This window comes from Lonchura striata, chromosome 2 (genome assembly GCF_050655825.1).
Source record: "Lonchura striata isolate lonStrDom1 chromosome 2, ASM5065582v1, whole genome shotgun sequence".
Taxonomy (NCBI): Eukaryota; Metazoa; Chordata; class Aves; order Passeriformes; family Estrildidae; genus Lonchura; species Lonchura striata.
Window position 1 is genome coordinate 30,102,557 of NC_140704.1, and position 15,056 is coordinate 30,117,612.

The following is a 15,056-nucleotide window of genomic DNA, read 5'->3' on the forward strand; positions in this document are numbered from 1 at the left end:
TTTAAATTTAATCCTTTGCGATTTCTCTTTCAAAGGATTTGTTTTCACCTACTATTATGTAACTCCAAATTTATATCTATTTAAGAAAAGCAAATAGGGATAAGAAATTATGCTTTCCATAAATTAACTGTTTCTGTGAGAAACAATGTAAAATTTCATTAAACATGGGAAAATACAAAAAGATATTTTATCTTACAGAGAAATTAATAACTTGTCTGTTTCAATTTGATTCAAAAACTTTTTCAGAAATTCAACTGCTGTGAAGTAAAACCTGCAATGTACATTAAGTTAAACTATTTTATCACACTTTCTCTACTTTTGAGGAAAAAAAAAAAAGAAATCTAAGCACTTACCAAATTTATGCTGCTAGTAGGAGACCCATTAAAAGACTCTGGGAGCAGTGAGGACAAGGAAAGGAAAAGCCAAGTCAGAAGATTTCTCCCCATTGTATGATCACATATAAATAAAAATGCATCCAAAAAACATTATGAAAAATGAAGGAGAATTGTAGAACTGGGAAAAATGCTGCATGCAACATGCAAGTGTTTAAAATTTCCAGTAAAGACACTTAAAGAAATGTAGGTTTATAAAGAGTTGAAGTAAATACTTCGGATAACATTTTTTAAAGTTTATATCCCCACATAGGATATAAACAAGCTCTGTTAACAAGCTAATTTAAGAGGGAAATTTTCAGTGGATTTTTACTTCAGTAACAAGAATAATGATTTTATCTGCTTTAAAAAGCCATATCTCCTATGTACTTTCAATTTTTATTTCCAGAGAGGAGTATAGTTATGCATTAAAAGAACCCAATATATTGAAGTTTTAAATATTTTCACAAAAAAAATAGAATGGAAGAAATGCGTATTTATTTTAGTGACAAACTAGTTACCAAGACATGACAAGAATTTACATAAGATTAATAAACTTACTACAGTGAAAACCCTATCTGAGTTTACACACAAAAACACAAGGAGGAAAATAAATTTAAGTATCAGAGACACCACAGGAGTATTTAATTTCCTACAACCGGTATGGATAATTTATTTATTTTCATTTTAAAGCAGAGAAAAGAATGATCCCAGGAAATACACCTCAGAGATACAGAGCTCACCTCCTTCACCATCATCTGATCCTCTGAAACTGGGATCCTTCAGCATATCCAGCTCAGCTAACATACGCACATACAACACGTTCTGCTTAAACGAAGGGTAGAACCTCTCGTCTCGCAGCATCAACTCATACACCTTATTGAAACAAAAATGCCAAATTTGGAAATACTTATTGCATTTTTTAATTAATTAAACTAGTTTTCATAAATTCTACTTGAACAAGAAGTACCTGTGCACACGTGTTTCTGACTTATTCTTACTGAAATGGTTATCAGAAAATATCTAACTAGTCAGATGTGCACATCTAGGAAGGAAGTAGAACCATAGCTGTAAATGCTTCTGTCCTCTGCTCTTAACCCTTCCAATTGCAGTATAAACCTATTTCATCTTTATGCATTTCATAACAGGTTACCTCAGTCTCTCCTTGTGGATAAACTATATATGTAGACCTGCAAACACTAAGGGCAAGAGGTGAGAAAAGGGAAAGAAGGGAGAGGAGACACTGTATGTAACTTTTCTTACAATTTCTAGTTTAGCCAATACAATATAGCCATACCTCACAAAGATTTAACCACACTACCTCAAACAATTTACTTTCACAGCATATACACAAGTATCTATACATAGCAGGAATTAATTTATATTTTTTGGATACTCATGTCAACTCTAGCATATTTAATTTTTTTTTTTTCCCATGGACCACTCTTCAAGTACTATCATCTAGTATGAATAGGAAAAAACCCAATCCATACAGTTTTCGGGAAGTTCATTTCCTTCGTAACTTACTGGAAATTTATGCTCTTCAGCAGAATTCACAAGTAAGGCCCAGATTTCACAAGAGGCTTTAATTAGTCTTAAATGGAGTCCTGCATACAACAGTGTGATTCTAAATTCTACAGCTTGTATCACTGATTTGTAGCATGAATGAGAGCACTGAAGTAACAATCTACAATAAAAACATGTCAGACTGGGTATGTAAATTATTGTCAAAATATTAATCAGTAATTTTTCCTTTTTAAATACATGTATTTTGTCTTTTTCTTCAGTACTTGCTGCTTCTAGTCCTTCACTGGGCAAGTTTGCAGAAATGGACGAGTCAAACTAATTTATGGGAACAGTTACAGGATTTAAAATGCAACCATCACATTCACCTTTGAAAAAAAGAAGTAAAACTGAAATAAAACTGTATGTCTTAGTTTACTCATGACATTTTTCTTAAATTAGTGCATTAACACAAATAAAAACATGATAATTCTAAACTGTGTTTCATACTTAGATTTATACAGGAAGGACATCTACTCCTTCTGTCTACTGCTCTGAAAACCATGGACTAACAAATGGAAAAGCAAAAGTTGATGATTTTAAAAGAGTGTGATTTTCACAGAACAGAAAAATGGTTACACAGCCTTTAGGGTTTAGATATTTGACTTCTTTGTTTTCTAGCATCTGTAGTTATGTTTTATACTCCATAGCATTAACAGGTATTATGAAATAAAGGATGAATAGAATATACCTTTCTCTGAATGTCATCAAAGATTTCAGGCGTTGGATCCTCATGGTTCAGTGTTTCTGCAAGTTTTGCTACTAAGTTGTCATCAATATTAACTCTTGGAGATGCCTGTCATAGAGATCTAAATCAACTTTTGCAGCATAAAAATAAGAAAGTTCTACTTTATAAAATAAAATCCAATACAATGCTGCAACTCTCTAAGTAAATTAAATTTATTTTTCACAAGTATCTCTGTAACTGTCTAGAACATATGATAGGAGTCAGATCCCATCCACCCCCAAAACTAAGTTCAGAGTTTGTATTAAAACTTGGAAGTTTCACTATTACACACTAGGAATGGCCTCAAAAACAATTTATACATATATTTTGAAGCAGTACCTAAATCAGATTTACTCAGACTTATAACCAGTTTTTATTTATTTATGAAAAAGATTAAGATTCAGAACTCAAGAACAAGCCAATAAAAAAGTAATAGGATGAAGTTCTGAAACATCTGGGGAAAGTCTAACGGTTTGTCAACTTCCCATTTCTGAGTGAGAGGTGATTTTTATGCACACACAAATTCAGAATAAAGATGTTTTGTCAATACAAGTTGATGAGCAGTTTCTTCCACCGAGGAATCCTTACTGCCTATTGAAAGATACACAGTGGTGATATTTGAGCAATTTACAGAGACAATTGTAGAGAGGCATGGGAAGCTACTTCATTTGATAACCCAATCATAACCTAAGTTTGGAAAAATACTCAGTTCCATTTTTTTAATAACACTTCTTAAGGGAGCAGGCAAGGGTGGAGGACAGAAAAAAGGAAGGAGAAGGACAGCATATACAGAGAGATGCTTCTTTATCCTGTCTTTACATTGTCTGTAGTTTGCATATTCTAGAAAGTCAACTTCTGAGGAACACAGTGCATCTGACAAGGCAGTCAGTGGCAATATGAGCCTTTATAAATGAGGGGGAGCACAAAAGAGGAAGACTTCCTTACTGTTGGAGATGAGAGAGAAGATACATACACAATAGCTTAAATGTCAACATGCAAGCAACTTGTACTACATAACAACCATTTCATATTAACTTAGTCATAACCATATTAAAGAAGTATCAGTACAAAGAATAAACACTGCAGAATGAAGTTATTCCTACCTTTTCTGATAAATATTGCTCATAAACTCCAAATGCAGCTGCTCTTAATAGACCCTTGGTCTGATTAGTCTGATGTTTTCCATCTTTCTGTCGGCTTTGAAGTACCTCCAGTTGTTGCTGTGCTGTAACCCTGTATCCTTCCACTGTCATCCAGAAAAACAGATGTGCTTGGCCACCAGTTTGCTGCATGTAATCTACAGAAAACAGACACACATGACCTTAGTTACTGTTGCACATCTTGGAAAAGGAATTCTCTATGATGTTGATTACATACGGAACAGCAGGATCTGGTTATACACCTTGCCATATAGAGTCAATTAAAAAATACATATACATATTGGTTATATGTATGTGTATATATGTATACATATATACATATTGGTGATATAGTAAAGAAACACCTGAGAGCAAAGGTGGAACTAAGGAGGAACTAAGCACTGAATCCTCAAAAGCACATGTAAAATGTGAATCCATCACTACCGTGTGAGTATAACAGAGTTGCACAGCATGATACAAACTGAATTTCTAAAAAATAGGTTCATAGAATCATGGGATCATTTATACTGGAAAAGATGTTCAAGACTGCCAATCTAACAGTTTCAAGTCCACCACTAAACCATGTTCCTAAGTACCACATCTACATGCCTTCTAAATATTTCCAGGGATGGTGACTACCACTTCCCTGGGCAGCTTGTCAAGCCAATGCATCACTCTTTTGGTGAAGAAATATTTCCTAATACCCCATCTAAACTTCATCTGGCACATCTTGAGGCAATTTCCTTTCACCCTGTTGCTAGCTGCCTAGGAGAAGAGAGGAGCCCTCTCCTCGCTACAGCCTCCTTTCAGGCAGTTGTAGGGAGTGATAAGGTTCTCCCTGAGTATCCTTTTCTCCAGCCTAAGAAACCCTAATTTCCTGTGACTCCCCACATAAGACTTATGCTTCAGACCCTTCCCCAGCTTTGTTGCCCTTCTCTGGACATGCTCCAGCACCTCAGTGTCTTTCTTGTAGTGAAGGTCAGGATTTAAGGTATGACCTCACCAGTGCTGAATTCAGGGGAACAACCACTGCCCTAATCCTGCTGGCCACACTATTGCTGATCCAAGCAAGGATACCATTAATCTTCTTGGTCACCTGGACCCACTCCTCGCTCATGTTCAGCTGCTCACAATCAGCACCCCCAGCTGCTTTTCTGCCAGGCAGTTTTCCACTCCGCTCCTGCCTGCAGCACTGCCTGTGGTTGACACAAGTGCAGGACCTGGCACTTGGCTTTATTGAATCTCATACAAATGATCTTGGGCCATAAATTCAGCCTTCTTCCCTCTAGACAGCCTTCCTGCCCTCCAGCAGATGAACACTCCTGCCCAACTTAAATGTCATCTGCAAATTGACTGAGGGTGTTTATTTTATGGCCAAGACAACCTCCAATTATCACATCACCCCCTGTTTGCAAATACAGGTTCAGACAGGTGCCTTCCTAGATCAGCTGCCTCACCAGCTGTGTCAGGAAGTACATCCCCGTGCACTCCAGGAAGTTCCTGGACTGTTTCCATCTACTGCATTAAAAGGACTATAACCACCAACAAAAGTGATGGATATTCTTAGTACTGACACTTAGCAATTCCAAGTACACTGTCCTGTGAGTTAGCATATTCTTTATAAATAAAACAGATCAGATAAATTAACACTTACCCATAAAAAACTGTAGTGCAACATTGTCTACCAGAATATGGTCCAGAGGGACTGTGCAAAGTTTTCCAAAGTTTGCTGCCAGTTTCACAGTATCTATTTCCTGTAAGACACAGTTCAGTGTGTTCATAGGCTTTTTAAAAATTAACTTTTAAACTTCTACTTACTACAAAGCATATAGGTTAAAAAAAATTACATGACATATAATAAAGTAGTATCTCAATGATTAGCTATTCTCATGATCACTAGTAAATTAAGGTCTAAATTAGAAGATCGTGTTTTCTTAAATATTTGTCTTGAAAACCAGATGCAGCTGTTCTGCTACATGATAAGCTGGATTTTAATACTGCTGTTCATGTAATACTCTACAGATAAAATTAACCCCGAATACCTCATCAACAGTGACAGTAGCAGAAAATTAATTAATGAAAATTAATTTCAGCATTTGACAGGCCGCAGTTCACCACAACTTAAATTAATCTGTCACATTTTCTTCTGCCTATATGACACTTCTTGCTATTAAAGCAATACCTTCAGGTCCTGCTATAGAAGGCTTAATCACTTTAATAGTCAATACATGCAGAATATTGTATTATCTTGGAACCAAATCTAGGCCAAATTAAGAGAGTCAAGAAACTATGTAAAGCCAAATATACCAACTCTACCAACCCTTAATTATAAAACAAGCAAAACTAACAACTAGTCAGTCATTTGCAACCTCACTCTTTTGAAACAAAAAAATTTGAAAACACTTACTTTTCCTGACTGCAACCTCTGAATTCTTGAATCACATACTTTAATAACATATAATAAACTGTTTATTTGATTTTTTATAGTGTTGATATCTGCAAGCAAAAACAAAGACAATTAAGCAATACAGATAACTAAACAAAATCTTCAGGGTTTTTTTCAGTTTAAATACCTTGCTAATGAAAGATATGAAAGAAATTAAGAAGAAGAACATTTTTCTTTTCCCTTTTTCAGATTAACAGTTAACTGACTACCATTAATATCTTAAATATTACCAAAATTCAGAACCACCAGTCAGAAAGTTTTAATTTAACAGAAATACACTTAGAAATTCTCCATACTTCCAAAAAGGAATCAAACACACACCAACCAACAAAACGCATATGAGAACAAAAACTTGAGTTTTATCAATTCTTATCCAGTTTTTTAAAATAAAGTACTTTATACTATGCTGCATCAGAGCTTTTATTTTTTAATTGTTGCAATATTCTACAGCGATCATGCTGGTAAATACATTTCATATTTTGCAAAACAATGCAGCACTAACCATCTCCTGCTGTATCTAGAGATCGAAGATATTGCAATTCTTCACTTGCTTTATCTTTCACAGCTTCCAACTCGCCTATATTATCACTTAATTTAATAATATTCATAAAGGCCTCATAGTTACAGTTGGAATCACGAATCTGAAACACAAAGTTTTAAAGTGTAAGTAATGCAAAGTAGGTAAAAGTACAAGACATGAGTTTTCTTCAAGTGAATTAATTTGATACAGCACTGCAAAGTGGCATTTTGAAAGCTCTTTGACAATAAATTTTCCTTTCAGGACTCAAATTTTATATGGACTGAAACAGAAAAAGCATGCATAGTCAAAAACTATTTCACTGCATCACTTTCTGTTTCCAAGAACTACAACACAGACACATGGAAAGTCCATCAACCTCCTTAACGAAGATCTCCAAAATCCAATCGACCATCATCTACTATTATCTCCTATTATCTCCTTAGCTAAGTGGGCAGAAAATGGTGAGACTGCTAAAAAGGATCCCCTGCAAGTATACATGCTCCCAGAGTAATGGTTTCTTAAGATACAGAATTACAAAAAGAATTAAAACATCCTACAATGTAATCATAACCTACTAAGGGAAAAACGAATCTACATGACTCCTCTCTGGAACACTAATTCAGATACCCTGATAAATACTATTAAGCTATTTATATACATACCATTTTACCAGCATTGGCATAACCTGCTCTAGGGACTCAAAGGCATTTGTGCAAGTGAAGAAAACCTGCTGTGCTGCCGAGATCACTGGAAACTGTGCTGTGAATGCAGCATGGAGATCAGGGAAATGTTGGCAGTTTTACAACACGTGCACACAGGTGCTGAAGGTAAAGACAGCACTAGAACTCAACCATCTGAAGCTAAAAAAGTCACTTCACCGACATCTAAGTGCTCACTTTGATATGGAAATGTAACAATTGGTCTGTACCAAAGAAGTGCATTGACATGAGCTGCACGAAGCAGAAAGAATGAAGAGTGGATACCATCGATCAAACTTAATGGAAAAATCTCCCTAAAAATCTGCTTTTAAAGTAATAGTACAAGCAGTACTTGAACTTAAAACATTTTCTAAAGTTGTGACTTTCACAGTGAAGTAAGAACTTTCAATAAACTTCTGATTTGGTATTGAAGCTTTGTATTTTATTGCAACAGAATTAGTATTGGACTATGGTATGCCTGGAATTAGACCTCTCTTTTCCAGAAACTGATCTTTTAATTCAAGTGTGACTTTATGTTAAAGGTTCCAAAAAGAGTTCAGATTTATTTCAGTCATTTCCTCTTCTAACCTTAATTTCTGCAACGATATCCATTTCATAAAACTTGTATTAATTTTTTTCCTTATCCTTTGGCCAGCACATTTGTTTCTTCATCTCAGAAAACAATTTGGAAAATTAGTTATTTGGGACATCACTATCATAACAGAAATCTTTATAAAAAGCTCAAAATCCTATCTCTGGATGCAGTTGGGGGCAGTGCTCAGTAAATAAAGAATGAGGCCAAGTTACAAATAAAAAACATGCATAGGAGGAGAGGGAAATCGAAAATTGAAAATTCTGGTCCAGATGAGCTATATTTTTTCTTACTAAAGCTAGGTTCCAGTAGAATGTGTGCCAACTTTTACATGAAGTGAAGGAGGCTGGAATGAAGGAATCACTGCACATATACACTTGAAGCCTGCACAGATACACTTATAATTCCATACATAAGATGAACTTGGAAATACAAAGGTATTTTCAGTATAGAATTTGAATGTTCACTATAAGACCAAAACATATGAATAAAAAGAGAGAAGTTGGAGAAAAAAATTAAACTTGATTAATGAACTATACAGGATAATAACATATAAGAGTAAGTTTTAACTTGCTTTCCAAAGAATCAATATTGTTAATTAAAGCATAATTATTCTATTTACGTTAACTTTACTATATAATACTACATTAAAATTTCAGGGGCTTTTCTTGCAGGTGCAATAGAGAGTTATCAAAGTAAAAAAAAAGTTTCTGCCCATTCCATCAAATTATTTAGAGTTAACACACACAGTCCTAAAATAATTGCCCTGAAATTCCTTAGCAGAAAATAAATGTTTCTTAGTTTTCATTCTTGAGGCCTCTTAAGCTTGAAAGGCCAAACTGTAAACACAGTAAAGGGAAACCACCTCCACGGGTACTTCCCAAACAGCCAAGCAGAACAGTTAGAGGACTGACCTTTACATTTTGTTGATACATTTGTCCTCAGTCAGGCAACTTTTGCTGAACAATCAAAATGAGGAGTGCAAATATATGCAAATGCATATCTTTTTTTATGTATGTATAAAATTTAGTATAGTAGCTCTAAGTTCATTATCTCTGCCAATCTATCCATTGGTAATGTTTATACCACTGTGATTAGAGGGAAAATGAGTAAAGCTTTACATGAAAATGTTCTGGAAATACAAATAATTTTAAACATTTTATATCTTACCATCCATATGACATACTGATTAATATAATCAGGATCACTGAGCTGGTTTATTAACGGAAGAAGAATTCCTCGGGAGAGGATTTCCTAAAAAACAAAGGATTTTTATACCATCATTTTTCCATTTATTCATAAAGCTAGTATAACCGAAACAATTTAAACATCACTGTGTAGAGCTTAAAACACAAAAGTGTAATTACAGAGAACATTTAATAGGCACTACCACATTCTCTTCCAATTAACACTACAAGTGTAATTTGTAATTGCAAGAAATTACAAGAAAAAACTCCTCAAGAAAAAACAATCTCAAAAAAACCAGCATCCACTTTCTCATACTTTTGTCATTATAGAACTAAAAGAATCTTCAAAAACATTTCAGACAAACTGTTCACTGCTATTAAACACTTATTGAGACTCTACTGCTTTTAAAATACCCTAATATTAAATTAACTTTAGAAAAGAAGACCAGCAGTTTAAAAACTTTTTATGACTTTAAACCAAAGAATTGGGATGGCTTTTAGAGTCTGTACTTACCCTGACAAAGTATCGCATGATCTTGTTCTGGAAGTCTCCAGGAGGTAGCAATATATACAGTAAAACCTCACACAGATCCCTTAGGAATCCTAGAGAAGGAAAGCAAAAACCCCTTAGCACAATTTCACATTATGTTACTTCACATCTTACCTGCTATCACCAAATGCCATAGATAAATCCTTAATTCTGAATTCAAACATACAATACATGTATCTCTGTAATGCTTTTATTCCAAGCATTACAGTAACCTTTCAGATGGAATATAAGCATCAGTGATGAAAAAGATCTACCTCAAACCCCAGGCAACGAAAAACAAATTACAAGATTTAAAAAAACACAATCTAACTCTAATGCATTGTTCCTTACTTAGCATAATTAGGTTTTTCTCCCCTCCTTCAATACCTTCCCTAAAAATATAGTGCTTTTTGCAGGAAGACTGCAGAATAGTGATAAGGAAGGCACATCTACCAAAAAGTAGTAAGAATCTGCAAAACCATCCCCTCCCTCCCAAGAAAAAATATTTTTCTCTTAAAATTCTTCCAATGAAAGGAGGAAGTCTTACATAGGTATATGATTCATTTTAGTTACCACATTAATATCTACAAATCAGAAGGAATGTATACATATGGTAGATAACCACACTTTGAAAGTCATATGCTAAGGTTTTATTGCATTTCATATTGTGAACACAATGTTAGTATTTAAATTTAGTCTCCCATATTAAATTATTTACTCAGAAGATAATATTGAGAGACCTTCTTCATCTTTGGGAGAAGTGCAGACTAGATCACGACAGACTTCTTTTTCCATTTCAACTTCAACCTCAAAGAATGTATCTACAAGTTCCTCAGCTTGATCTATGCAAAAGAAAATAAAAAGCATGTTTTTGTCAAGACTAGAAACTTAAGAAAGAACTTGAATTATAAAATAAAGCTAACTATATTTCACACACATAAGATATCAGCCCACTCAGACTCAAATAAAAAAAATACTTCCCATTACCTTTCATTTGATTGCCTTTCTCTGCTATCCTTTGCTGAGCTTTTCTGAAAACTCGAAGATGAGTGCCAAAGTCATCAACAAGTCGTGTAGTGAAATAAGGCTGCCAGTCTGTTTCCTTTGACCTATTAGTAAAGGACATCCATAGAAATTATTTTATTGTGAACACAAAGAACAATAATAAATTCCTACCTCTCCTTTCTTCCTGCCAAGAACCACACTGATAGTAAGTATGGAAAAACAAAGAAATAAATCAGTCTCCTAATTGCCTAGCTACTGAAAATCCAAATATTGTAAAAAAACACTCTTGCAACACATTAATATTTATACTTGATTTAGTTGAAAGTCAACACTTGCATCTAGAATAGTGTTCTGATTTGTGACATTGTCAAATATCTGTAAGAAGTCCTGATATACAGTACACAACGCAAAACAAAAATAGCCTCCATATCATTTTCAGCCATACTTTCTACTATTTTGGAAGACATATAATCTAAATTATTTTCTTCTCAACTTGCAGAATATGCACTAGTGAGAAAATACAGACTTCATCTGAAACTAAACACAATCTAATATTATCAACAATTGATTCCACAGATTTTATGAGGTTCTTAGCATACTCTTCCAACAACACACATAGGTTTAGATCAGAAAACAAGTCACCGTTAGATTTACATAAAACTACTTCCTTAGTGGTGTGAAAAGGATAGAGGTATTTTTATGATATCTGTGCCTTACTAGGCAACCTAACAATCTGATTGTGCATTATAGGTTTAATGAACCTTGATGCCAGTAATAGCTTTTACACCACACTAAGTATTTATTGCCTGAACTCTCTCAAGGTGTTATCACAGGAATCCTACAACACTTCCTTTTTTTGTCTTTGTTCCCTTACCTGCTCTTACTTTTCTCAAGGAGAAAGAGATAAGGAACTCTAGAAGAAAGGGAAGGCTACTGCAAAATCTAGATGTGTAAATAAGAAGCAGAGCTGTCACAAAGGGCCATCAAATAAACAATCCAGATCCCCCAACCGCACAAGACAGAACCACACAAAACCTCTGGATGGCAGCCTTATCCCAGGCTCCCAAAGCTGCACCTCTCAGGGAATACTAAATTTCCACTGCACTCATTCTTCCCAGAAGCTGACAAGCTGTATGAAACAGGCTGTAAGAAACCACAGGTGATCGTACTAACCTAAACTGCTTCAGCTATATCCAACTACAGGCATTATAAATACACTACTTTATTTTTTCTGCAGAAGAACTGCTGCAGGCATTTGAAATTGATTTGCTTTCTACAGTAGAACACAATGGCACAGAAGCAGTGCCTATTTTTGAAGAGCTATAGTACTGTAGAAAAGAGAAATAAACTTGCCAGAATTTGACCTACTTTGACACAAACCCAGTGCTCAACACTATCCAATGAAATGGAAAGTGTCAAACAAAAAAAAAACACTGAAGCTGGGTAGTCAGGTCCATTTCATGCATAAGCTTGGTTGCTGTAAGAGTTTATTTAGCATCATTTTCACCATTTCAATACTGTTTCCTAGGATTTTCATTATTTTACTTAATCATACATTATAATATTTATATTATAATTATTTTTTCCTAGTATTAAACCCAGCTCTCCGTCTTTGACCCTCACTGTCAGAAAAGCACACTAACCTATATTTTCAAGCCAACAGAGGGAGGGGATAACACCTTAAAATTGCTAAATTACTTATATTTAGGTGACCCACAACACCTTCGGCAAGGAAAGCAAGTAACAATAAGCACAGTGGGATGAACACCTGAAATAAGAACTTAATAAATAAGTAGATGGATATACAGGCATGTGGCACCTGGGCTGAGAAATCAGCCATACTAAAGAAGTGAATTTCCCAGACAAGTTGCTAATCAAGTAGCAGGAAGTCAGGGAACAGCACCAGAAATAAGGGGTAATTAACAAACTATCCATCTGTCCTTAGTCAATCCTGTTTAAAAAAAATGTTTGCATATGTAGCATTCTATTTCACTCCATGGAATATTATTCTTTCTAAAATACCCATTGTTCTTACATATGGAAGTGCCATACCACTTCTAAAAATCATCTGAGGTGATACACATTCAGACTTACCTTGTTAGCGGCCCTACTCTTTACATGGAGAATACAAAGAACTAATGATTCACAAACTCAATGCTTAAGTTGTAAAAAAGGAAAAAAATAGCAGTTCAGTGATTCTAGACAATCTAAATTTTGAACTGGCCATTTTGCAAAAGATTATGACTTCCAACACTGTCATCTCCATTACTTCCCTAGGGGATCAGCAAGAGATCATATTTCTTATATTATAATCCTAAATTTTTGTATGTTCTTTCTGTAAAATGCACTGAACTAGGCTAGTGGATAAATTTAACCACTTACCTACTACCATACAACACACGGTCTATTGCTGTAAATAAAAACAAATCTTACCTGGCAGAAAACTGAACAAGTGCATACTGAAGAGCCTGTCTAATTTCCAGAAGAAAGGATTCATCATCACTTAGTGTGTAATACCAATACTGTACATAGTCTCTCAGGGAAAATTGGATTACCTAAAATTGGAAGGGAAAAAAAAAAAGAACTAATGAAAAAGAACAAAAAAAAAATATACAAAGGACAAAAAACTATAAAAATATATGTGCCTAATAATGCAATAGCAGTTATCCTAAAAGGTTACCAGAGTGAATGATACTCCTTTGCCATTATGAACTGGGAGTGAAAAACAGAATTCACACACTGAAACTTCTTTTCAGACTGGTTTGCACACTTTGTTTTTATCATCACTACACTGAGAAAATAAAATATACCGAAAACATACTCAAATATTGCCCAAAATCCTGGCCCATCTCCCATGGTTTTTCTATTTATCACTCTCATATATGGTAAAATTTTCAAATTCTATTTGTCACTCAATTACTTCTGCATTGCATAGTCATTACTTGAAAAGTAATAAAGTAGGTTAAATAGTCCTGGTTAGAACTTACCTGTTGCAAAGGCTCATCAATTATGTTTGCACCTGTCAGTCTTCTGTCAATCTTAATAGGTCTGGCTTCACGTTTCATTTCTTCGATGCACTTGAAAGAGATTGGGAAATGTAACTTTGCAGGGTTTAGCTCTAATTAAAAAACAGCACTACTGCTTATGATATATATGTATACACCCAGTAATGACTATATATATTTTCTATATTATTATAATTTATAGAGCAGATAGAATAATAGAATCATTTGGGTTGGAAGGTCAAGTTCAACCCCTCTGCAACGAGCATGGACATCTTGAACTACATCAGGTCGCTCAGAGCCCTGTTCAAACTGACCTGGAATGTTTCCAGGGATGAGACATCCACCACCTCTCTGAGCAACACTATTTTCTGTATTTTTTTCTATATAGTACATAATGAAAACCTACTTCTTGCTTAATATAAACAAGCAAGTGTTTGCTAAGTATTAAATCAGAAGGAAATAAAATTCAAATAGTCAGAAAAGGAGGGAAGGGTGAGACAAAACAGCACAAGGTAGATCTTATGTAAGACTCCAGCTCCCCTCTTGTTTGTGAACTTGACTGTGCAATCTCAGGCAGATAATTTTCAGTTGGGTTTTTGGTTTCTTTATCCACCTCAGTTTATTGTATATGCCAGAAGAGAAGCTACTTTTTTGTACCACTGCCACTCAACAGATGAGCCTTTGGAAAGTAATTGATATGGAGAGAAAGAAATTACTTTATAGAAGGATGTGCAATTCAAGTAGTTAACGCCAAGAATGACTTCATCAGAGCTGACTTTTGGCAAGTGACATACTGTAAAAGAAGTCACTTTATCAGTGCTTCTCTCAAGTGGACTAATACAGTGCCTTTCTACAAAATTTCAATGAAACTGGCAATAAACTCCTCTATTTTCACAAAAATCACAACCCAACAACTTACCATTGTTCAAATAAACCAGTAATTTATTTGATCTAAAGTTATGACTATACTGGGGAGAAAAAAGAACTGCCAAAACCATAAATGAAGGAATTATAAACCATGTATCCAAGCTATTCTATGTGAACAGAATTTGCCTTAAGTATATCTCATTCAAATCACTTAACAGTGAATGGCAGTGAAATATTGGAGGCCAGAAAAAAAAAAAAATCATCCTCCTATTTAAACAACTCTGTATCATAACACAGCAATACTTTGTTGCAAAATTCTGTAAATTTTTTTAACTATCAAGGAAAGTGAACTTTCAATGCTACTTTAATACAATTAAGACTGGGTCACATTCAAACAATTAGCATAT

At 34.6% G+C, this 15,056-nt stretch overlaps 1 protein-coding gene across 5 annotated transcripts in view; it reads right to left on the reverse strand.

Annotated features, from left to right (window-relative positions):
- Positions 1-15,056, reverse strand: part of SNX13 (sorting nexin 13) — a 64,922-nt gene that overhangs the window by 20,813 nt on the left and 29,053 nt on the right. For all 5 annotated transcript variants that reach the window (XR_014951587.1, XM_085567703.1, XM_031503845.3 and 2 more), the window contains 13 exons: positions 13,765-13,854; positions 13,211-13,332; positions 10,760-10,881; positions 10,513-10,614; positions 9,758-9,846; positions 9,227-9,310; positions 6,749-6,887; positions 6,208-6,296; positions 5,455-5,554; positions 3,765-3,958; positions 2,626-2,730; positions 1,115-1,247; positions 354-391 (listed from right to left, as the gene is read on the reverse strand). Coding sequence is in view for 4 of the 5 variants with exons in the window: in XM_085567703.1 (XP_085423829.1) it covers positions 354-391; positions 1,115-1,247; positions 2,626-2,730; positions 3,765-3,958; positions 5,455-5,554; positions 6,208-6,296; positions 6,749-6,887; positions 9,227-9,310; positions 9,758-9,846; positions 10,513-10,614; positions 10,760-10,881; positions 13,211-13,332; positions 13,765-13,854 (1,407 nt within the window). In the remaining variant the exon portion in view is untranslated. The remainder of the gene's footprint in view (positions 1-353; positions 392-1,114; positions 1,248-2,625; positions 2,731-3,764; positions 3,959-5,454; positions 5,555-6,207; positions 6,297-6,748; positions 6,888-9,226; positions 9,311-9,757; positions 9,847-10,512; positions 10,615-10,759; positions 10,882-13,210; positions 13,333-13,764; positions 13,855-15,056) is intronic.